Here is a 25,788-nt window from a genome sequence, read left to right as displayed (position 1 = left end):
ATCTCAAATTCCTCTCCACAAATTAAGAAAATAATGTGCCATCATTTCTTCTCGAGTGCAAATTCTATTAATGGCTTCATATAAACTAGGTTTGCCAAAGGGACCAGTAGTACACAGCTCTGAACAAAAAAACCAAGTAATTAAAAATAATAACATACAAAAATACCAAATTACAAAGAATGTAGTCTTGTGCACTTAAATAACATGCCTTTACAATAGGTGTTCTGGTGCGTGATACTCAGGCTAACACATGGAATAAACACCTTACTGCAGTGAAATACAAACAACCTGAAATAGGACTCCTCCCTTTGCACATGTTCCATGACAGACGGTACCAGAGCAGTATTTGTTGCAAACCAGATTAAATCAGTTTCAGAAACTGAATTCCGTCGATGAACAGATTGCACCATCTGCTTCTACTAATATACATTAGAGAATGTGTATTTTCCATAGCTGCATATTTACTCTGTAATCAGAAGACCACGAGACAAATAGGTATAGCTTAGCTACAGAACGACTGAAAAGCATCATCATTTATGGATGTCAAGGGTGTAAACAAAACAGCAGTTAGGTTATTTGAAGGCTGTACAACAAAGTAATGAAATGAAATTAGGCAAAAGAAAATTTAAGCAGCACACTGGGACACTAACAGTCATTGCAGTGATGAGAGAAAGACAAATGCAAAAAGCGTAGATGTAATAAAGTTTCTTACTGATAACATGTAGAAAAAAAAGAGAAATAATCTTCTAACCGAAGCATAAGTAGAGCTGGCTGGAAATCTGAATTTTTATTACAAGCTTTTCGTGTTTTCACAAAAAAAAAAACCAACCAACCCAGCCCTTGATTCAGGAGGTAAGCCAACATTTAAAGTTTTCATGGAACAGAAATCCTTCAAAATTTTGTTTTGGAAACCCAAACATGATGTTCCCAAAACAAAATATGCTTTCCCAGTATCCTCAGCAGCTGCCGACTGAAATTAAGGCAATTCCTGTCATTTCACAGCTGCCATTTCCACGGCTTGCTGTGGTGACAACACTGACAAAAACTATCTTAGACTCCAGCCCAGGGGCTGCCACAGCATCCATGGTGCCTTGTCTCTGGCAGTCCAGCCGTGTGAGTTGCCTGGGAATGCCAGAGCCCGGCACTCCCAGGCCAGGTGGCTCCTCACGCCGCCGTCAGGGCAGCCGCCAGATGAGTTCAGAAACGCTGACATCTCGTGCACAAGACCCCTTCTTATAAGCAGCTGAAAAGTCAGGCTGACAAATCGGTTAGATGCTCATCTGTTATGCTGGCATCATAAAAATGAACCTGAGCTAAATGCTTGAGAAGCCAGGGTGAGATTTCAGCAGTATTATTCTACATATCCTCAGCAGCGAGGATGATTATTTCCAGGCCAGTAAGATATTGCAACTAATGAAACAGTATTTCATTAAAAATGGCAGTCTTCTTTGAAAAGACGGTAAAGGAAACAAGAACTACTAGGGCACTATTATGCCCCAGTATAAATCCACAGCTCTATGAAACAAGTTACATTGTAGGAGAAAACAAAGAGTAGGATTCTCCAGGGCTGGAAAAGAGAAAAATGAGAGATGAAGATATGACTGAAGTATATAAAATCATTTGGTCCGGAGACAACAAATAGGGAACAGCTGTATGGTTTGAATATCAGAACTAGCAGGCATTAAGTCTCTAAATAGGAAAATTGAAAGCAAACACAGGAAAGCAGCTCTTCACGGAACTTGTAAATAAATGATGGAATTTCTTGCTGCAGGATGTTATGGATCCTAAAAGTGCATGCTGCTTCCAAAGGATAAATCCCCAAAAGACAACTGTATTGATGGCTGTTAAACACCAGGACAACAGAACCACAGAATGGCAGGGGTTGGAAGGGACCTCTGGAGATCATCTTGTCCAACCCCACTGCTTGAGCAGGCACACCTAAAGCAGGGAGCACAGGAACGTGGCCAGGCGGGTTTTGAATGTTTCCCAGAGAAGGAGACTCCACAGCCTCCCTGGGCAGCCTGTGCCACTGCTCTGTCACCCTCACAGGAAAGAGGTTTATTCTCATATTGAGGTGGAACTTCCTGTGTTCCAACTTGTGCCCATTGCCCCTTGTCCTGTCGCTGGGCACCACTGAAAAGATCCTAGTCCCATCCTCCTGACACCCACCCTTTAGATATTTATAGGTATTGATAAGATCCCCCCTCAGTCTTCTCTTATCCAGGCTGAACAAACCCAAGTCTCTCAGCCTTTCCAGTCCCCTGATCATCTTGGTAGCTCTCCGCTGGACTTGCTCAAGCAGTTCCCTGTCCTTATTGAACTGGGGGGCCAAAAACTGGACACAGTACTCCAGATGCGGCCTCACTAGGGCAGAGTAGAGCAGGAGGATAACCTCTCTCGATCTGCTGGCCACACTCCTTTGAATGCAGCCCAGACAACCCACCAGTCCTTGAGGTATGAGCTGCTGGAGACTCAAGGATTGTGCTGAGCAAGTGTCAGCAGGTGCTCGTCCTGTTCTAATAGTCTCTCTAAGCCACCCATTACTGGTAACTCTTTGTGATGTTTGGTGAGAAAGCTTTTGCTCTGACCCAGCAGAGACTGTCTTAAATTCAGGCATGTGATATGCATCAAATGTAACATTATGTGTATCACAGGACATGCATAACATGCTGGATTTAGCAGGAAAACTGAAGAGACTTTGCGCTCCCCCCTTCCCTTGAGCAGTTCGAGGCATGAGGTATGCCCTCCAGGGCATATCAGGAGGGAGCAGCCTCAGATCCTCTACTCTGTAATTACAGCATAGCTACATGCAAGTCTGTAAGACAGAAGAAGATTTGGATGTGCTAAGCACTCACTCCAGCTCAATAGGATTGACATTCCAGAAAGAGAAAACATATCAAACATTGTTGTTATTTCTTTTCACCCACTTGAAATGACAGTCCTAAGAACTGTTAATTACGGGGCCAATAATCAAACATCATAAACAGCTACAGTAGATGAGAGAAGAAAAAAAAAATTTAATGTCATTCCAAATGTGTGGTAGATTTAATTAGCTTCTGCTCAAAGGTACCTCTTAACAGAAGGATGGGATCTAATACAAGGACACAAAGGCATATGTTGTTGCAATACTATTGTTGGAAGTACGTCTAAGATAGAAAAGAAAATCTGAAAGGAAAACTTTCCGAGTCAAGGAAGTATTATTTCCAAAGCAAGGCTTTTGACTTCAGAGTCTCGGAGGGAAGAAGCATCTCATATAACCCATACAGACAAAGGAAAATAAGATGAACCTGTTTTTTACTTGAAGCTGGGAAGTGGCCACGCCACAGAATTTCTGGCAGGACATGCAGGGGAACACCATCAGTTCACTCACCAAATCTGGATCAGCTTCTTCATACATCTATCTCCCCGCTTGAAAACACAACATAAAATTGACCATTTCAAGTGCCATTCCTTTCATGACCCTTGGGTATAGGGTTATTACACAGAGTATTAACAAACTCCACTGGGCCATGCCCTGAACATGCAAATAAACGCAGAGGTACCAACACTTTGGAATAACATGCAGGCTACATAGTTAAGCCAAAACCAGGCAGAAGAGGTAAAAAGTGAAACATTTATTCCTGCTGCCCAATGAAACTGCAGAGAAGTTACATTACTTGTTCAAGATGGACATCCATGACAAAGCGCGGTATTTACACCCATGATAGAAAAGAACTAAAATGAAGTAAAAAAGAAAAAGTTTCGGAGTTGCTGCAATTAGGTAGGATAAAATAACATAGTCATGACCTGATGAGAACAGTCTCAAGCAGGGAACACTATGCATCAGTACAGTCTTCAGATAGGCCCATCTCCTAAACCTAAAGAAAATGAAGAATGAAAAATGCATTACAGAAAACTGGGAGGTTTTTTTAGAAAAGTTTTTTAAATAGCCAAGCCACAATTACATAAACGAAAGAGGATTTCCTCAAAAAGGAGTAAAAGCACAATATGGAGGAAAAAGGATAACCAGCAAACAGAAAAGAGGGCCAACAGACAGACATTGTAAGATATTAATTTTCTGTACTTCACATAGGAGACAGGGACATCAGGCAGAATTTTGTTCATACGCTAGGGGTTTTTAGGAGAAACGCATCCATTTGTAGGTAGAGATAGTGAAGGTGCTGTTGCCCTTAAATCTCCATCCAGAAGTCAAAATAGGGCATCCTTGAGGCTATTTCAATGAGGAACAGAAACTGTTGATGGAGTCCAGTATTTATTTCCTGTAATCTTGTGTATTAAAAAAAAAAGAGAAAGTCCACAGCTTCTTTTTCCTTGGAGCTGGGCTACTAGCTGCTTGTTTTGAGTCATTTACTTTCACACAGTTGTTTCCAAAAGGCTCCTTCCTATCTACTGCAGCCAGGAGCTACATCTGAACAAGATGATTCTCTCGTCAGCTGGCTTTTATATAGCTAGATCTTCTAAACCTGGCTTTTCTTTCCCTTCTTTATTACTATTGCAATGAACTGGAAGTACTTCTGCATCTTGCCAAACCTTCAACAATTTTTTCTTTAACTTAAGAAACATTCTGAACAAAACCAAAGGAAAACATTATTTTCTTTAAGCTTATACTTTGAAAACTACTTATTTACCTTAACAGAAGGCAAAAAGGAAGCATGTGCTGATCACCTGGACCCTGAGAACTCAGAGAAGATGACCCTATTTAGCCTCAATTCCTTTCACAGGGGACTTTCAATTCACACTCAAAACTGAGGACAAATCCAGGTTCAATTTATTTTATTCAGACAGTAACAGTCCAGGGAACTTGCTTGGGTTCATAGTGATTAATGAAGAGGAGAGATGCAACTGTCAAGCCAGTGTGAGAAGCCAGGTTATCCAAAGAGCAATTGGGTGACAAAGCAACACTAAATCATTCTGAAGGCAGTGTTACAGAATGGGTGGCCTCCACATTGCCTTTTGTTTCAGGAAAAAACCTTACCATTACAGCAGTATCTTGTCTGCTTACATAGTAAGACCACCATAGACATATTCAGACCAGTAAGAAAAGAAAAAAAAATTAAAACAGCAAACCAATTATTATACAGTCACAAAATATAGCTAAGACAGGATTCTGCATAGCCATTGAAGGGCTGGGTTTAATACCTGCTGCACCCAATAGAAGTCTTCCTCCTTGATTTGATAGGATTTACGGATCAGCCCCTAAAAGCTTCTAATAAACACTTGGTTGGTGTAGCATGTCATGAATTGAAAACGTTGTTTAATTTTTGCCTTTTAAATTTTGCCAAGTGTCTTGTCCATCAGTCACTTTTTATACAGACATGCAAATGCATCAAAAGGCCCATATAAACATCACAGCTGACCATGTAACAAGATGTTTCCCTTGCTTCCAAAAAGGACATAAGTCTTTCTGAACTCAGTAAGAGCTCGTGCGCTTGCTTTCTAGCAAGTTTTGGACATCTCTACCAAGTATTACTTCTACTTTGCAGTCACCAGGTTTCCTAAATCCCAGACTTGAACTCTGTGTTTATTCTTTTATTAAAATAATAGCACATGCGACATTTGGGCAAATATGCTTATAAATGCTCTTCATCTTCTCTGGATGATACATAGGACACTTGTGCTTCACTCATTAGTTTCTGAAATGGATCTGCCTATAATCTATGTAACTCCAAATTATTCCATGCATAATTAGGCACTTCCTGGTTTTCATTACTCACGTTTATCTCTGTAATATTTACACAGCACCAGTCATACAGCTGTCCATGTACAGATTGGAACACATCACTAATTACATACGTTTAATTTGGTTGTATTTCTCTACAAGAGAGGATATTGTTTCCAGGGGCCTTCTTCCAGCCTCATCACCCAGATGTTCAGGGACCAAGAAGTCCCTGAGGTGTATAAACTCACTTGATTGAATTTACTGACCCTTTCAGAGAAGTAAAACCACAAGTAAAATATGCATGCCACTTTATTTCCTAACTTGGGTATCTAGAGCTAAAACATACCAGCTTGGATTCGCTAAAGCTGGTAATACTTTACTTGTGATTCCTTACATGTTGGTTTACCGTAATTTTTAAAATTATATTACAAGAAATGTATCTGTTATCTGTTTGAAGTTTGAAATCCTTGTTGGTAAATAGTATCAATAGATCAGTTTATGATTTATTTTCTTTTCTCTCAAGAATTTAGATAAGTGACTGTGCCCAGTTTAGGCCAAGCAGCTGCTTTTCAAGCAGCCTTCACAAATCTTACTTTCCTTCATACAGCTCAAGTCCCAGTATATACACAGAAGATAAAAATACAGTCGTATTTATCCTGCCAATACTTTATCCTATCCTCCATTTTGCCAGTTTCTATACTTCCACAAATGATATGCTTAGGTAATTAAAGCATGTGAAACCACTCTTTCAGTTGTACTATGCACATTCTTAAATGTGAATAAAATAAGAAAAAACCTTTTAGGTTGTAAGAGCCTATAAAGTAATTAAACCAAATAAATCCCGTAGTCCAATCTATGTTCTGACAAATTTGATTACGCAGGCACAGGCTATGCAGCAACTAATATACTTCATTGAATACACAAAACCACAGCTCATTTTCCACATGCATTGGTTCTCAGGCATGCTCAGGAACAAAAATCAGCATATGCACGCTACAGCTAACATATATAATCTCCTAGCCTAGCCTTTCGCTTACATACGGCTTAATGAAATAGTAATTTAAAAAATCTAAATGCTATATAATAAGCATCCTCTGCAGAGTACAAACTAATATCCAAGTGACATTTGAAGTTACTTTTTTTTAAAAACTGCAAAAGGATGTATTAAGCAATAACACTTTCTGTGCCACACCAAGCAACTCTAAGAGTTCAGGGTAGAGAAGAAGAAAAAATATCTGTTTATGATTGTAATAAAATGGCTCAAATTTGGAAGAACTATTTGCTTGCTTTGCCCTTGCTATGGTACCACAAACTGGTACAGTTTGTGGGAAACATTTTTGCCCCTAGTCTGGATTCTATATTGGATATTTGTCTCCTAATATAAAAAAAGAGCTAAAGGGTTAAAAAAAGAAATAGCAATAAAACCAGTTTTAATAATCTACCCAGATCAGGTGATTTAGGTGCCAGTTTATAAAACCTACACCATTACTCCTACTCCATTTTGCAGCAGTATAACTGCTGTAGGTGTTTCTCTCCAAGTTATCCTGAGTGTCTCTTTTGGTCGATATTGCAGTAATAAAGTGTATTTCGTATTACTTTACATTTGTGGTATAAAGACAGGGACAAGGGGTTTGGGTGCTCACAGTTAGAAATTAAAACAGACACTTTAATTCTGCTACAATTTAATAGGAAATATTTGTATGATTCAGTTTCACAGCATGTGTGAATATAAATCCTCCAGGGATTTAATTATTTGTATTTTATCATAAATTGCATTCCCATAGACAGATGCTGCTACTGCATCACGCTGATAATAACAAAGACCAAATGACACTTAAGAGCACATCTGTAATGTGTTTTCCTGAAGACACTAGGTACAGTAAGAGAATCACTAAATAGTGCCAAGTAAAAGTATCGATGGTTTTCCCAGTTGGTTTACCATACTGATGTGAAGGGCAGTTCATTTTATACAGTATAAGCAAATTAACCTCATGAAGTTACACATTTTGCCAACCTACAAAATGTATCTTTCGCTTCTGATACCAAAAAGACTGCATATGAAAATTCTCAGCTTGCTGCACCCATAGCTGTGCTTCACAGGAGCCTACAAAAATACCCACTTGTTTTGAAAATCATTATTTTGATCAATTAAACTCTTGTCAGCTGAAAGGTCATCTCTACAATACAGTTATTTCTTGGTGCCCTAAGCATTTTGATTACAGTTTCAGACTTTTAGGATGTAATAATTATTCCCTCCATTTTACTTCTGAGAAAGAACACCTACATTTCAAGGACTTTGTTGAAATGTCCCTTTTCAACACATGCCACCAACCGCCAAATAGTTAAATTATCTTGATTTTTCTAAGTAGTTCCCAAAGGTGAGAAGAGGAGCCAATGTTTGAGTTCAAATTAGAATTCAAAATAAAGTGATCATCTGAAATATAATTTAAAATTATATAAGTTTTCTTCATTTTGAAAAGTATTATACAAATACAGACCTAATGCACATTTCTCTCTCAGATATTATCATGCAACATCTCCAGGTATGCATCCACATATCAGTGTTGATTTCCATGTAGCCTGCTATTTTTATCACACGTTTTTATACTCCTGCCTACACTCACATACACTGAAATTTCTATTTCAAGATGACTTCTCAATTCAAAATATATTCCAGAAAGATGGGATTTTCTTCTATTTCTTCTACATAAAGAAATCTGGCCATGGATGTTTTTGTATTCCTGCTTCTCCTGTCTGTTTTCCAGTTAGGAAAAAATGGAATTAACTCCATACATATAACGTTCAGGCTTGTAACAGGTTTTGAACACAGGGCTTTTTTTTAACCTTAGAAACAGCTATAGTTAACACTGTTGGAAAGCTAGGATCTTTTCTTTTCCTTCTTTCAGATATGACACGGGAACTTTTAAAAATGAGCTTAGCAGCCAGAATGTGTGTCTTATTGCTTCTAGCCACAACTAAACTTTTTTTTTTTCATCAAAACAATTTCACAAGTGATTTTTTCACCTCCCTCTTCTTTTAAATCTGAAGTGGTTGCATTGCTATGGTCATGATGGTCTAAGGATTAACAAGAGCCTGGGTTCATGAGAAGTTAAACACTCCTGTTAGCCTATTTTTTTTACATTTAGATTCTTCATCTTAAAGCTGTTGTCACATTCCTACCTTATTCTAACCTGAGTTAACATGGTTCAACCAATTGTGTAGAAGGACAGAAGCCCATGTGTCTCCACCGTCTGCAGACTGGAATGATGAAGCCCGAGCCTTATGTTATTCACAGAAATGAATCCTGTAAAAACCCAAACTTCCCTACGCCTGTTAATGGGAGTGCTGCGCAAAGCCTCAGAACTGAATACAGTCCAAGAGCAGAAGGAGCAGAGGAAAGCTCTTTGGTGAGCTGTTTCTTTTCCTACTTCATTACTATTTCTTCTTTATCTTCCTCCTTGGCAAGGTCTCAGTCAGCACTCAAGAGCATACACACAATCTGAGGGAACAGCAGGACAGTAATTCAAATTTGTATTACAAGTCGCAGGGTACAGTTCCTCCTGATTCTGTCACTAGCATTAAAAAAGGGCTTAGCCAGATATTCTTGCAAGCATACTGAAGTATTCAAAGACCTAATGCAGATACTTCATTGGCATTAACTTCAGTTATGGAGCAGACTGTTCACACTTCTCTCAGTTACAGTTTCAGTGTGTCCAGGACCTTAGAGACAGTGCTGTACCTGTTAATTTCTGGCACGTCTTTTTGTACTTTCAGCAGAATAAATTCTCTGAAATGTCTGCCAAGCGGGACTAATACAGTAATGGAGATGAAAGTTTACTATCTCTGGCATTAGTTATTTGTAAAATCAAACATAAATTGTCAATAGAATACATTGTACCAGTTGAGAACATAATTAAATTGCTTTATATTTTAAAACTGCTGATGAAGACGACTCCTGGATAAACTCACTTGCAATTTCATCTGAGTCAGAAAGGGCCACCCTAACCTCCTATCAGCAAATATTCAACAGTGCTTGGCAGCACTAGGAGCATCCAGCACACCTAAAGTCTGAGTGAGGTAACTGTGCTGGATGAGAGAACAGAGGGAAAGGTGGCAGATGGAAAAGTGACACACAGAGAGTGAGCAGTTGAAAAAAAAAACAGTCTGTCCTCCAAAACATCCCAACTTCAGTAAGTCTCCCACTGCAGGTTTCACTACTGCCCTCCGCTACCTGGTAAGTTCTGGTCTGTGCACATGGTGGTCCTAAATTTTTCAGAGATGGCCCAACTAGAAATGGCTTTTGACAGCTACATTACAACACCTTAATAACGACAATGGATCCCAAAGATTAAAAAAATAAATGATTTTGATAGGGCAGGGGACATATTAATATATACTGATATGATATACATGGATATCAGTAGGATATTAATTCAGAGCACACTTTTTTTTTTTGTTATTTCTATTTAGTGGCTTTGCTGTATTAATTACACTCTGTTCGAAACTTCAATTTCAAATACCACCATATAATCTCTCTCAGTTTCACTTTAAGCTACACCTTGCTTCCAAACTTGTGGCTTGCAAGCCCCTGAAACTTGAGGAGCTGACAACTCTTAGGTGCTGCACCATCCATTTTAACTTTATATTTGGACATTTCAGGTATTTTGTGAGGCATTGGGAAAGCACAGAGCAATCACCGGGAACAGTCACCTCTAAGGCAAAACAGATCTTCACAACTCCTGTGCAACATGGCATTTCTGCTTTCACTGCATGGGCAGGAGTCAGTTCCTTGCCTTAGGCACGAAACCGATCGTCCAGCCTTATGTCCATGTATTACTCTCACAGAATCACAGAATGGTTTGGGTTGGAAGGGACCTTTAAAGGTCGTCTAGTCCAACCCTCCTGTCACAGGCAGGGACATCTTCAGCTAGATCAGGTTGCTCAAAGCCCTGTCCAACCTGACCATGAACACTTCGAATAATGGGGCATCCACAGCTTCTCTGGGCAACCTGTGCCAGTGTCTCATCACCCTAATTTTAAATGTCCAATCTAAACCTACCCTCTTTCAGTTTAAAACCATTGCCCCCTGTTATGTCACTACAGCCCTTGATAAAAGTCTCTCTCCAGCTTTCTTATAAGCCCCATTTATACAATGAAAGGCTGCATCAAGGTCTCCCCAGAGATGTCTCTTCTCCAGGCTGAACAACCCCAGCTCTCTCAGCCTGTCTTCATAGGAGAGCTCCAGCCCCCTGACCATTTTCATGTCCCTCCTCTGGACCTGCTCTAACAAGTCCATGTCTTCCTTGTGCTGGGGAGCCCAGAGCTGGACATAGCACTCCAGGTGGGGACTCACCAGAGCAGAGAAGAGGGGGAGAAACACCTGCCTTGACCTGCTGGCCATGCTTCTTTTTACACCACCCAGGATACAATTGGCCTTCTGGGCTGTGAGCACATGTTGCGACTCACGTCCAGTTTTTCATCTACCAATATACCCAAGTCCTCTGCAGGGCTGCTCTCGACCAATTAATCACCCAGTCTGTACTGATACTGGGGATTGCCCTGACCCAGGTGCAGGACCTTGCATATTATTATATATTTATGCTTGCTACAGAAGACAACCATATGATACAAGAACAAACAAAAAAATTGTAATCTAAAGTAACACTGATCCTAAACCTTAACAAGTACAGGTAGTTGTCAGAAAACTGCTCAGTACCAGCTTTCTGCCATGGGCAGGAGGAAAGGAAGGAACTGAGCAGCAACAAATCTGCGGCACTCTTTCCTGTCAGGGTACATCACAGATTTCAAGGTACAAGGTTATCTGAGAAAAACCTTCTCATTCCAGTCTCAGGTATGAATAAAGCCCATTAGCCGTACAACACTTTCACATGGACACTGTACTATTCAACAAATATACTTATAGCCAAATCTGTAATGCTCTTTCTACCAGTGCAGACCCATTTGTGTTAGGTCCCACTGATGGTAGTGGCTTAGCGTATAGTGCAAAATTTTCAGGGAAGGATCACAGACACTGAAATGGCAATGATTAAATCCCAGCCAAAACCACTAACTGCAAACAAAGGAGGCAACAGCTTAGCAGAAACGTCATAATAGATCATAACCAGAAACCCCAGGAATGGTATGATTATTGTCTACGAAGTTCACTTAAGAAATGTATTTCATTAAAAAGCCCAAAGCAACTTGCAAATTTCAAACTCAATGTAGACTAAAAAGGAAGGAATACTTTCACGATTTGCACATCACTAGCACTGACATTTAAGTCACATTCTATTGAAAAAATACCATTTCAAAGAGAAACGACCTCGTTCTCTCACAGCCGTGTTGGTCTTGCAACGGTAACAGAATTAAAATAGCAGCATATACTTCTCTTAAGGCCACAAGCAGATGTGTCTGTATTTAAATGCAGGCATGGAAAATACAAAGAATTGGAAAACCATCATTTTTATTAAAAACATCAGTACCTTTGTGCATGCACATGAATATATGTAAGAAATACTTTAGGCAGTGGTCCTTTGTATTCATTCCTGCTTCTTTCAAGCTGTGGAAAGTAACATTCTGTAGCAGAGCTTTTGTGAAAAACATTACTGAAAATGATTTGCACTTGATTTGAAATGTAAATAAAACACCTAGGATTTTAAAGTTCCTTCACCATATTAGCAACTTGAATATAATTTGTTGGCCTCTGATACTGGCAGTATCATTTTCTCTATCTAGATACTTCGGGGGGGGGGGGGGGGGAAACAAGTTTAGGTATTTAAGATGACTGAAATGCAAAGGATTTTACATTTAATCTCTCTCTTCAAAAAAAAAACACCCCACAAACCAAAACTTACTATTCTTTTCCATTTTATGGTGTTCATTTGAATTCAACTCCCAAGCCATTTTAAAACGTCCCAGACTCAAGTATTAGCAGGTGGCTGCACAATATCCTCTCTTTTGGAAAACATTTCAGGATTGCGTCTGAGTACTAACTGATGGTTGCAGTGCTTCAGTATCCTGTATGAAAATCTGAGGTATTTAGAGAAGGAAAGATTCTCCCGTAAAATGTAATACTGTGATTAATTTCTAAAGCTGGGATCTCTTCCACTCACAGAGCCTTTGGGGAGCACAGGAGATACCTCTGTTTGCTTCCCCTGTGGTGTAGCTGGTCCTGGGGCACTCTAGGAGTTAAGCTCCCGATGGAATTTTGCCATGTCTTCAAGGAATTAAATCACCCACTGATCACAGGGAACCACAGTTTGAGATGCACTGGAGCCCTACAGACAGACGCTCCCTCAAAAAAGAACCAGAAATAAGAGAGTGGATGGTTTGTCATCTATGAACTTGTTTGAACTTGGCGACATCCCAAGCTACAAGTGCAATTTGGATGGACGTGTTTGTACCCTGTCACCCTTCAGGCCATTCTTTTAGTGCCTTCCTGCAGTTCCATGATTTCAGAAATGTTTTAATAAGCCAGGAAATCAATACATCACCAACAGAGCTCACCACCTGGTGATTCTAATCCTTGGTTTTGCACAAGGGTAACTTTTAGTACTCAGGGATATACAATCTTTGGAGCTCCTTGGCAGTGCGGTAACTGTTGGATGATACTAGTCTACTGATCTCTCACAAATTGCAAATATCATCAGTAGTATGTGAACAAAGTTGCTTAAAAATAGATGATGTGCTGTGGTGCTGACATTCTACATATTGTGTAAATTTGAGCTCGTCAGCCTCGTAGTTGCCAAAGCAGTTTTGCAGAACCCAGAACACCGGCAGTACTCAGTATGACTAGAGCATCTGGCATGGTGGCTAGGAAAAGATCCACGAGCTTGAGTGAGCTCTGCTCTGCAATAGAGAAAACAAAGATTTACATCTGAACTCTGACGCCGATGTAGAAATGGCCTTTTGTATACCAGCTAGCTCTCCTGCCTTCTCTGACAGGGTCAAGCGTGATGGTAAGCAAAAAGAACAGAAGGTTAGTATGTCTAGTAACACAGGATAAGTCGCGACAGTTAAAACAGCAGTTTCTGTCAGAGATTTTCACCCATTGTACATGAATTTCATACTACAGATGGAAAAGAAGATGAGAAGAAGGAATTGGTGCTGCCCTAGGAACAGTAAGGATATCCCTAAGTACTGAACAAGTCCCCCACTGAAATCTAAAAAGCACCTTAGCAGAAGAGACACATAAATAATTATTGCAGTCCAGGTAGCAGCAAAACAAACAGACCTCCAGCACTGTTCGCTGCCAAAAACTTTGGTTTCAAGAGAAGGAAACCCTGCCACTGACATTTAGTTTACTGCAAATACAAGTACCCAGAACTTCTGGTGATGAGCACTGGTACTGAATGAGGCTTTTTTCAGCCTGAAGAAGCTGGCTACAACTGAAGCCTGAACATATTCCAGGGTGACTATTTTTAGCCTCGCCCCTTTCAGCAGATAAAAAGGAAATGGATGCTTTTTGGCTAATTACCACTAAGGCAAACTAGATATGTTCTTAAATGCAACACCTCTGAATGCAGGGAAAAAGAAGCAGTGTAACGAGCAGGAGGAATACTGTTTCATGAAGTCCATGTTAAAGAAACAGGTCAATAAGAACTCTTGAATCACAATTATTTATTTCCTTCCCCAGGGTATACGGAAAAATTCATGCAATATTTGCCATAAACCCTTCTTAAATACACATCCCTAAGCATCTCTTTTAATTCTGAAAATTACCTTCATGCTAGGCTCCTTTCCAAAAGGCACAGAACACATTCAGTATGACCACTGTTAAGAAGCACGAGAGCATCCCAGCAGCATCTTATCACAGCATTTCAGTTCCAGAGAAATGCAGGGGTGTCTGGACACAGTCTTGGGCACTGGCTGTAGGTGGCCCTGCCTGAGCAAGGGGGTAGGACCAGATGACCTCCTGAGGTCTCTTCCCACCTCAACCGTTCTGTGATTCTGTGCCTGTCACCTGGAAATGGTGGTATTTAAAAGATGGAAATAAGGCAAAATTTATGCCACGCTGCAACAAAGCCATTTTAAAGTAAAACAAAAGGAGAATACTAAGCTATAGTTAGCAAGCAAGGAAGCCTACTTTTTTCATCCTGTGTCTCCAGGCATTTGCAAAAGGAAGAAAACAGACCCAATGATCAGATCAATGGCCAGATCAATGATCTCTCCCAAAATGTGAGAGTATCAGTTTCCCATAACTACTATGATTTATATGCTAGGAAGTAATTTGCAAAAAAACAAGATTGTTTCATGCTTCCCTTCTCCCCCCCAGTTAGCCCATATACCCCTGGCTACTAGTAGCCTTATATATCCAGCTGCAGGTTTAAGAGAAACATGATAAAATCTCTGCTGCATTACAAACAGTAGGTTATTCCTTATTTTTTATCATTATTATAATGGCTGGAAAGCAGCAACCAAAATTAGAACCTTTCCATATCACTGAACAAAAAAGCACGGTAATATAAAAGACCTATTAAAATCCAGCCTCAGAACAGCACTTTTAAGAACAGCAAAAGACGACAGACAAAATGGAAAGGACAAGAGACAGAGAAAACAGCCTAAGATCACAAAGCAATACGTAGCAAACCAGCAAAAGCAACTCTCCTGACCTCTGAAATGGGGAATAACCACTCCTCTGTGCTGCTGAACTCATCTCACTTTTTAACCTTATTTTTCTTACTTGCTTCTCTCCATTACTCTATTCAAAAAATGTGAAAAATGTACAAAAAATGGACAAAGAACCTTAAGTACTAGTGTGCCTGCTACTTTGCAGTCCAGTTGTTCACAAGTAGAATAGTATTTGCTTGATTTGTAAAAACTGGTGGGTGTCCAGGCACATAAGGGAAATATAAAATATATCTCTCAACAGTACAGCTTAACCCTTATGAACACGATAATTAGATAATTTTCTACAAAATTGCACATTATTCTCCAAGCAAGATTGGGATTGGAAACATTTTAGCACATGGAACAAAAAAAATATATATTTTTTGTACTTAATTATGAATTACTCAAAACATCCTAGGGAACATCTTTTTTTATTATGCTGAATTTTACTTCAAGACAAAGAAATTGATCTTCGATACTTTAAAAATCAAGGTTGCATTGACTGACAGGCAGATGCAATCTCAGCTTTGTGTAAAAATCGCCTCCCACTTCAAACAAACTGAACAACATTTGTGCAGCATGTCAGCTTTTGTGGAAAATGCATTAATGTATTCATATATACTTATTTTGAAAGGGAATTCATAGCCAGCTGAGTAGATCTACAAAATATATATGAAGTGGCATGCTGGTCAAACCATTAATTTTCTTTTCCTAGTAGGGGATATTTGGGGGGAAAAAAACTGGCATAATGTTACTTTTCAGCAATATACTGAACTGTCAGTCAGTCAATACTCTCACAGTATTTTAGATAAGATGAGCAACTAGTCTGCACTAATTAAACTTCACGTGCTTGGCCTAGACCATCAAGTGTCAGGACTTCTAGTGGCCTGCGTAATATGGTTGTAAAGAAATGTGACTTTTCAAACATGGAAGTTCATTAATTGTTCTAGGACGGCTTCCAACCCATTTCTCCTAAAAGCCTATCATGTATGTTTCTTCCAGTAGCTTCTCCTAAGGACTTTCATCACATTCTCTGGAGAAAACTCTTAACAGAAAAAAGCATGAAGACATACAAAATTCTTGCAGCCTTGTTACAAGCTGCCATGCTGGCAACTACCGTTTACACCAACGATCTTCAAGATGTATTTTTAAGTTACTTAAGAGAATTATACGGATTACCAGCCTCACTGCAATGCTACATGTCAGCCTTTTCTAGGTTTCCAAAATCCTGGGACTCTTCTTTTTTTTTTTTTTTGGTAATAATTTGGTATACAGTTTGGGAGAGTTCAGTAATTCAGATTATGTATAGTTGAATCAGAGTCTCCCAAAACCCTTTTCGAAAGGCAACCAGCATTTCACTGGCACATCTGAGAATGAAACAAGGGCTCTGGATTTATCCCAGTTTTTGCCTGCCATCCACTACTGTTGGGGAAGTGCTACCAAACACTGCATTCAACAACTGCTTGAGATGCACTTTGCATGTGCCTCCAAAACCCCCCCTGAGCACTGTGAACCTGGTGCCCAGCCACCCCCTTGCAAAGGACCTGAGTAGTCCTGGAGACCTTGTTGTAGCCACTTGACAATGTCAGTTTGAATCAGCTGTGCAGAAGAGAGATTAACATCCCAGAGATTATGGTTTTTTCTTCTCAACTTCTCCTCAAGAAGAAATGTAGTCTGAGATGTGTTAAAATTATTTTTAAAAAATAAATAATAATAAAAAAATGTTTTCTCTGTATGGGAAAGGGGGACTGAGAAAAAATTGGGGAAGAAGTTTGCTCTGGTCAGAGAGAAGAACAGAACAGACTTGAAGACCAGTGCAAGGATGGGAACAAGTAATCTGACACAGGGAATATGAGATGGGGTGCATGCCAGTCCCTCATTTTCTCTCTTTTGTGCATACCAAAAGCCACTCAGGAGTGTCTGAACCTTATTCTCATCTCAAGTCATCTGTAGCTTGAGGGGATCCTGCATATTTGGGGGACTCTTTTCCCCCTGTGTGCCATCCTTCCCAGTGCAGTCTAGCCTCTTGGAGTACCTCTCTCTTTGTGAAGTTATTAACCCCAAGGCGATTAAGCACTGGGACCATGGAATAAGGTAATGGAAGTAAAAACCTCTAAGCCTCACAAAGATGAAGTTAAGGGACAGATAATGCCTCCTTATGGTGGAAAGCTGACTACAGTACGGTGAAGAAAATGATCTAGTTTGAGTGGGACTGGCTGGGGTGAATGTGGAGCCTGCCTAGGGCAGCCTGGCAGAATGAAAAGACTGCCTACCTAAGGTGACATGGACGGTGGGGGCACAAGACCAGTGTAAATACAGTGTGTGCCATACAATGTGCCTTGTGTGTAACCCCGTCTGTGATACACACCCTCTGCTACAACGTTTCACATGCCACCATCTTCTTGTGTCCTACAGGTTTGATGGGGCAAGAAGGGAAGAATCAACCAGGACGAGCAGCCTAGAGACATTCTTTTCTGCGACTACCACACAGTAAAATGGTCTGCAGTTAGGAACAGAGTCTGCCTGGTTTTTTTCACTACACAGTCCAAATATTTTTAAGTAAGACCATGAGATCTACTCCCACAAGACAGAAATTAGGACAGGTGCTTCGAAACCACATATTATTTTCCAGCTAGCTGCACAGTAGCATCACCAGCAGTAACTGCAAATGTATAACTAATCATTAAGGCACTACAAAGAACAAATACATTGTTAATAAAAAATTTCTAGGAAATTCAATAGCAGGAAGCTTTACTAGTGTAGGGTAGCAGGTGTTTCATGGTATTTGTTCCTCTTCTACAACTTGAAGTTCAGGAAAATAGAAAAAAAGAAATATCTGCCAACAAGAAAATTCCCAAAATAGAAAATAACAAGTGAAGGTCACAGAACCTTTGTTTTACCTTTCCAACTAGTTATCCCTAGACACACATTTGTACCTTGTATTCAAAGTTTTCTGAACATCAGCCATGTACATCCTTCCCATAATCAAATCAAAGGTTGCTCTGTGGGAAAAAAAGCCTTCCTTCCATCTGCTACGTTTGACAATGCTTTCACCCATACACGTCACCAAATTCTGTGCTTTCATTACCCATCCTTAAACCCACATGTCACAGATATCTCCCACCTAACTGCTGGCAGCCCCATCAAAAGACCATCACTTTGTCTCCTCACTGAAACTGTACAGAGCACCATGGAAATCAAATGCCACACCACACCACGCACCCAGCAACCAATTTCCTTGACCCAGATACAGACAGTAAAATAGAGGGGATCCATATCTGCATTTAATACCAGGGAGGCATATAATCCCTTTTGGCCACTGCCCGCTCTCAGAAAACAAATTATTACAGTTATTGGAGTGTGCAGCTTAACTTCATTTTCTAGATCTTCAAAGTTTGAAGCAACTGCATTTATCTTTTAATTTTATTTTCTTCCTGACTCAGTTTACTATTGTAACACTTAAAGCCTACACAACAGACTTGCTGTTTTATCAATATTATCAATTCCACCTTTGGAGAGTCTCTCTCATGTAAAGCTCAATAGTAAATAGAAAAAATGAATAAAAATGGTTTAATATAACACAGTTCTATAACTTATCTGTTTTATCTTCAATGCCGTCACTGTTACAAAGCACAAATTCAGACTGCAGCATGTTGAGGGTGGGAGCGAGTAAAAGGAGTGAAAAGTTAGATCCTACTACTCAAATACCAGAAACGTTATTTGGATATAAACCAATTTCTTCTGAGGCTGTGACTGCTAGATCTGCTGAATCTCATGCTGATTCCCACCAGATACGATTTTCTTTTTTAACTTTTCGCTAAAAGGAAAAAAATCTTTCACAACATGAAATTTAGAAGCTAGGCATACACAGCCTGACAATTTTTCTACAGGAAAGAAAAAACAAGGGTACTGTCAGTTTTCAGCTGCCAGTGCTTCCAAACACAAAACCTGCCTTGGTGTTTGTATCCTTATTGCTCCTAAATGAGTTGAACATGACAAAAATCAAAGAACAGGAGGGGCTATGTGTGCATGACAGAAAGTAGAATGCTGAAAATTTCAAAGTTTGGGTAGTATGTCATTAAGGCTATCAGTTTCGGTTTGGTCTCCTGCTGTGGCCTCACCAGAAGCTTATCTGATAGATTAATAATCTGTAACACTGACTGCATACAAAATGCAAAAAACCACTTAGATCAGGCAACCTGTGATTAAAATAATTATGAAGCAAATACACCCCACAGACTATATTTGTATATATTTAAAATTGCCAGATTGAAATGAGTCCTTTTGTAGTAAGATCACATTTGCTTCATACTCCATTTCACACTGATGACAAAAATCATGACAGAAATCACAGAACACAGTCTGAAATGAAGTAGTTCACTGTACTTGAGCAAACTTATGGCACTGATTTGCCAACAGCTAGAACATAGAGTCTCAGAATTGAATAAACACAATAAGGAAATACTGGAGCAGTTTAGATGACAGAGGAGGTTAATAAGATATAAGATACTGTAAATGTAGTATATGGTACACAGAAGACAGATCGGGAGTTGAGGAAAAACGTTTCTTTGCTTCTTCTGCGGTTTTTTTGATGATTCTAAAACTAGTCACAAACGATTCTCTTCCTGACATTTCCTGCTTTGCATTTCTCTATTTACAACAAACTCACAATATAAAAGGGTGACTTAATTAAAACCCACATGCTGAAAATATATATGTATTTCACATAGTGCACAATTCAATTCAAAATCTGATTTATTACTAGAGAATGTCATCAAGTTAATTATCCTTATGATATATGAATCACATGGTAAATTCTAGGTGTATCAGATGAAATTTTCACAAGTCACTAAATGATACTGTTAAATTCATGTCTTGTGGTTTCCATGCCCCTTCTGACATTTTCAGCCACTACCTTTTCTAGTAAGCATGCCAGTTTAGGTCTAGCACTTCTCCCAGAACTCTTTCCTATTTTGGGCATTTTAATACCTCTTCAAGAGGTGCTCTTCATCTACTATGGCACAATATTAAGTGGAATTAAATTTGGACAATCCACACAGAAACACAGAAACAAGAAGCTTGTCCTGACCAGACCAATGTAAACCTTTAAGTCCTTGGGAAATTCAGTTTTAACCACTTTTGAATATAGGTATATATTAATTAGATTCATACATTCAGGTATGAAGAGGTACGACACGTGCTTGAGCAAGACTTTTGCACATGATGGAACACAGAAATCTACATCATCCCACCAGACACTACCAGAGGGAGGTACAAGCCCCACACCAGACTTCATTCCTTCCCTACAGTAAATCCACCCCAAAAGCAAGAACAGTTCCAATCCTGTATAAATCCTATGTAAGACCATGATAATACTGAAGTCATCCATCCCCAGTAAGGCAATAATAAAAGCATCAAAGCCAGATATCACATATCCCTTTGTAATAGAGCACTCCTACCTTTTCAGTTTCATATAATTTTCACTAGCTGCAGGTCTGCATTCAGCACGTTGCACCACTATTCCTTCCAAGGAAAGTTTATCTAGAATGAAAAAAACCAAAGCAAAACTGGACATTAAAATAAGATTCACCAACATGGTCAACATTTGAATTATTTTTCACTAATTAAGCATTTAGTAAATATAATATAATTATAAATTCGCAAATCTCAGATTAAGTTCTAAATCTCTGCTATTCAGACACTGAAGACATAAGCAGGAAAAATATGCTTGCACAGCTGATAATCCCTAGACTTTCTTATTTTGCCATCAGATGTTGTAAATATTAAGAATGAATCTTGAAGACCAAATTTTAAATAAGAGATGGTAACTGTGTGGTCCTCTTTTCTCTAGATTGTTACACTCAGCTTACCTAGGAACCGTTTTTTGGCAATATGCATTGAATACAATCAGGGACCATGAAAAAAAAAATCTACAAAGAGAACCCAATCATCAAAGCATCCAAAATTAGTGAAAAATAAAATGAAAGCTAACTTCATTCCTATCCTCATAAAAAGAGCAACCTCTTTTCAACTTATTACAGTAAAAAAAAATTGTTCACTAAAGGAATATAATACAATAAAGTAATAATAATACTATGCACGCTATCACCCATCGAATAGAAATAAAAACTTGCAGTTAGTAATCTAGGAGATCACATACTAAGTTGTAGTTAATACCACTCTCTGTACGTTCACCTCTGTGACACAGTCCCTTTGTAATCCAACATGAACATCTTCTTGCCTAAAGCAACGACAACTAACAGCAGTGCAATAATACCAGCCTACTCCATAAAGGTGGAAAAGCCTAAAAATTAAAAGTAACTTGACATAGAAAGGAAGAAAGATGCAATGGTGGTCAAACACCTGTTTTTCTACTATGATATTGTAGTGCACGGCGGGGATGAAAGGCAACATAACCACCTGGTTTGGGCATAGCCAGTACAATATATATGAAACATACACCTCTGGGAACAGCTTTGCGTAACACAAAAGGATGAGGTCTCTTAGCTTTAATGGCTTGAATAGTTCTTGCTATTTAAAATTACCTTCCAACAGCGAGCCTTGTCTTGTTTGAGTTGTAGGGTTCTACACTGTCACCCTCACCTTCTGCTGGCAACGTCACGGAAGATAACAGAAACACTTAGAAGTACTGATGCCAGGTAACACAAGGCACTCTTTCTGAGACATCTATTAACTTCTCTATTGTTTTACAGACTGAAATATTATGATGTCTGGAAATCTAAGTCTGCTCTCCCTGCAAAATGCAGAAAGAGATTACTTCAGCACTAAGTATTTAAAAATTATTGAATTTAAAATTTCTTGGTTTGATTTGAACTAAATCCTTGAAAGGAATAAGAATGCTATACTTTTCCAGGTAGTTTTGAATGAAACAAAGCAAATTTCTTTGAAAACACTTCTGGTTTTACAAATTCCTAAGGTTTATGGTCAGGAGAGACAACCTGGCCAATTTGCCTGACCTCTGGCAGATCACAGACTGATAAATTTTATCCTATTTCTTCCATACAGAACCTAGCAACTTATGTGTGGCTAAAGTGGTACTAATACTGCTGCTTAATTTCTAATAAAATTTGACTCCAGCTTCTAGCAGTTGGTTCTTCTTATGTCTTTCTATTCTATGCTAAAGAACCTTCTAGTACTTGGTGTTTTCTCCCTGTGGAAGTACTTACACATTATAATCAAGTCACCTCTCAATCATCTTTTCAATAAATGAAGTATTCCAAGCTCGTGCATTATCTCACCACAAGGCATTTTATGCCACATTTAAATCAGTTTTAGGCTCTTATCTGCACCTTGTTCAATGACATTTTAAGAATACAGAGGCCAGAAAATAGACGCAATACTTCTGTACTGGTCTTACCAAAACCATATAGAGAGGTAAAATAACAGTTACAGGAGAAGAGGCTGGAATGTCTCTCTCCTCACTTGAGCCATCTCAAGGTTATTCAGCAAACTGTCTGAATTCAGCTGGGAGAGGCAAGAAGGGAGACACTTTCACAAGAAAATTGGTCCCATCTCCTTTAGAATTAAATGATCACCCATCTGGTGGGCTTTTTGTGGTAAAATCACAGAACGGCAGGTGTTGGAAGGGACCTCTGGAGATCATCTTGTCCAACCCCCCTGATTGAGCAGGCACACCTAAAGCAGGGGGCACAGGAACGTGGCCAGGCGGGTTTTGAATGTCTCCAGGGAAGGAGACTCCACAACCTCCCTGGGCAGCCTGTTCTGCTGCTCTGGCACCCTCACAGGAAAGATGTTTTTTCCTCATATTGAGGTGGAACTTTCTCTGTTCCAACTTGTGCCCATTGCCCCTTGGCCTGCCTCTGGGCACCACCGAAAAGAGTCCAGTCCCATCCTCTTGACACCCTCCCTTCAGATATCTATAAGCATTGATAAGATCCCCCCTCAGTCTTCTCTTCTCCAGGCTGAACAAACCACGGTCTCTCAGCCTTTCCTCATCAGGGAGATGCTCCAGTCTTCATTCTCCAGTCTCCTCATCAGGGAGGTGCTTCAGTCTTCATTCATCTTCATAGCTCTCCAATGAACTCTCTCCAGTAGTTCCCAGTCTTTCTTGAACTGGGGAGCCCACAACTAGATGTGGCCTCACTAGGGCAGAATACAGGGGGAGGATAACCTCTCTAGATCTGCTGGCCACACTCCTTTTAAGGCACCCCAGGATACTGTGGGCCTTCTTGGCCACAAGGGCACATTGCTGGCTCATGGGCACCTTGCTGCCCACCAGCACTCCCAGGTCCTTCTCAGCAGAGCTGCTTTCCAGCAGGTCAGCCCCCAACCTGCACCAGTGCATGGGGTTGTTCCTCCCCAGGTGCAGGACCTTGCACTTGCTTTTGTTGAATTTCACGAGGTTCCCCTCAGCCCAGCTCTCCAGCCTGTCCAGGTCTCGCTGGGTGGCAGCACAGCCTTCTGGTGTATCAGCCACTCCTCCCAGACTGGTGTCATCAGCAACTTGCTGAGGTTACACTCTATCCCATCATCTAGGCCACTGATGAATATGTTGAACAGCACTGGAGCCAGCAGAGACCCCTGGGGAACACCGCTAGTGACAGGCCTCCAACCAGATTCTGCCCCGTTGATCACAACCCCCTGAGCTCTGCCATTAAGCCAGTTCTCTGTTCGCCTCACTGTCCACTCATTCAACCCACACTTCCTTAGCCTTTCTATGAGGATGTTACAGGAGACAGTACTGAATGCCTTACAGAAGTCAAGATAGACAACATCCACTGCTCTCCCTTCATTGACCCAGCCAGTCACACCACCACAGAATGCTATCAGGTTGGTCAAGCATGATCTTCCCTTGATGAATCCACGTTGACTATTTCTGATAACCTTCTTTTCCTCTACATGCCTGGGAGATGACCTCCAGGATGAACTGCTCCATCACCTTTCCAGGGACGGAGGGGAGGCTGACTGGCCTATAGTTCCCCAGGTCCTCCTTCTCACCCTTTTTGAAGATTGGAGTGACATTGCTGTCCTCCAGTCCTTGGGCACCTCTCCTGTCCTCCATGACCTTTCAAAGATGATGGAGAGTGGCTTAGCGACAGTATCTGCAAGCTCCCTCAGCACTCGTGGGTGCATCCCATTGGGTCCCATGGATTTGTGAGGATCCAGTTTGCCTAGGTGATCTCTAACCCAATCCTCCTCAGCCAGGGGGAAGTCCTCCTTTCTCCAGATTTTGTCTGTCACCTCTAGGAGGTGGGATGACTGAGGGACAGCCTTAGCAGTAAAGGCTGAAGCAAAGAATGCATTTAGTAACGGCCTTCTCTGCATCCTGTGTCACCATGGCACCCACTCCGTTCAGCAGCTGGTCCACAGTTTCCCGTTTTTCTTTTACTACTGAGGTATTTGAAGAAGGCCTTCCTGTTATCTGTGACATCCCTTGCCAGATTTAGTTCCAAGTGGGCCTTGGCCGTCTTCTGACAACGTTCCTATATTCCTCCCAAGTGGCCAGTGCCTTTTTCCACATACTGTAAGCCTCCTTCTACTATCTGAATTGTTCTAGAAGCTCTTTGCTCATCCATGCAAGCCTCATAGCTCCTTTGCTTGACTTCTTCCTCCCAGGGGTGCACTCAGAGGAAGTGGTACTTCAATATTGACCAGCTCTCTTGGACTCCCCTACCTTCTAGAGCCCTAACCCATGGGATTCCTCCAAGCAGGTCTGAAGAGACTGAAGTTAGCTCTCCTTAAGTCCAGGGCTGTAAACCTACTTGTTGTCCTGCTTCTACCAAGCAGGACTCTGAACTCCACCATCTCACGGTCACTGCAGCCAAGGTGAACCCCCAACCCCCACAGCCTGAACCAGACCTTCTTTGTTTGTTAGTATACGGTCCAGCAGCACATCTTGCCTTGTTGGCTCCTCTACCACCTGTGTCAAAAAGTTGTCCTCAACGCTCTGCAGGAACCTCCTGGATTGTGCATACCTTGGCGTGTTGGTTTTCCAGCAAATATCAGGGTGGTTGAAGTCCCCCATGAGAACCAGGGCCTGAGATTTTGAGGCTACTTCCAGCTGTCTGTAGAAGGCTTCGCCAACTTCCTCTTCTTGATCAGGTGGCCTGTTGCAAATGCCTACAACAGTGTCACCCATAGTGGCCTGCCTCTTGATTATTACCCACAAGCTCTCGACTCATTCTTCCTCCACCCCTAGGCAGAGCTTGATACATTCCAGTTGCTCCCTCACATAAAGAGCAACTCCCCCACCTAATCTTGCTGGTCTGTCTTTCCTAAAAAGTATGTAGCCATCCATGGCAACATTCCAGTCACACAAGCTGTCCCACCATGTCCCTGTCAGGTTGGCAGACTAGCGTCTCAGTGCCTTTTAACAAGAGTCACCACTACGAGCACTTGTCTCTTCTTTTTACGATACCGCTCTGTGCTGCTGGTACAGTTGCACCTTGGTTTGGGGGATTTTTTTGTGGGGGTGTGTGCGTCTGAGTCCCATGACTGTGCTTCATGTTTAGATGGCTAAAACTGGGTTAAGATAAATT

The 25,788-nt window shown here is 40.6% G+C and overlaps 1 protein-coding gene across 1 annotated transcript in view; it reads right to left on the bottom strand.

Moving 5' to 3' along the window:
• Positions 1-25,788, bottom strand: part of GTF2F2 (general transcription factor IIF subunit 2) — a 96,781-nt gene that overhangs the window by 31,997 nt on the left and 38,996 nt on the right. Inside the window, exon 6 of the mRNA XM_064440840.1 lies at positions 20,728-20,809. Coding sequence (XP_064296910.1) covers positions 20,728-20,809 — 82 coding nt within the window. The remainder of the gene's footprint in view (positions 1-20,727; positions 20,810-25,788) is intronic.

The sequence above is a fragment of the Phalacrocorax carbo genome, chromosome 1 (genome assembly GCF_963921805.1).
Source record: "Phalacrocorax carbo chromosome 1, bPhaCar2.1, whole genome shotgun sequence".
Taxonomy (NCBI): Eukaryota; Metazoa; Chordata; class Aves; order Suliformes; family Phalacrocoracidae; genus Phalacrocorax; species Phalacrocorax carbo.
Note: the sequence above shows the minus strand (reverse complement) of the source record. Positions and strands in the feature narration are given on the sequence as shown.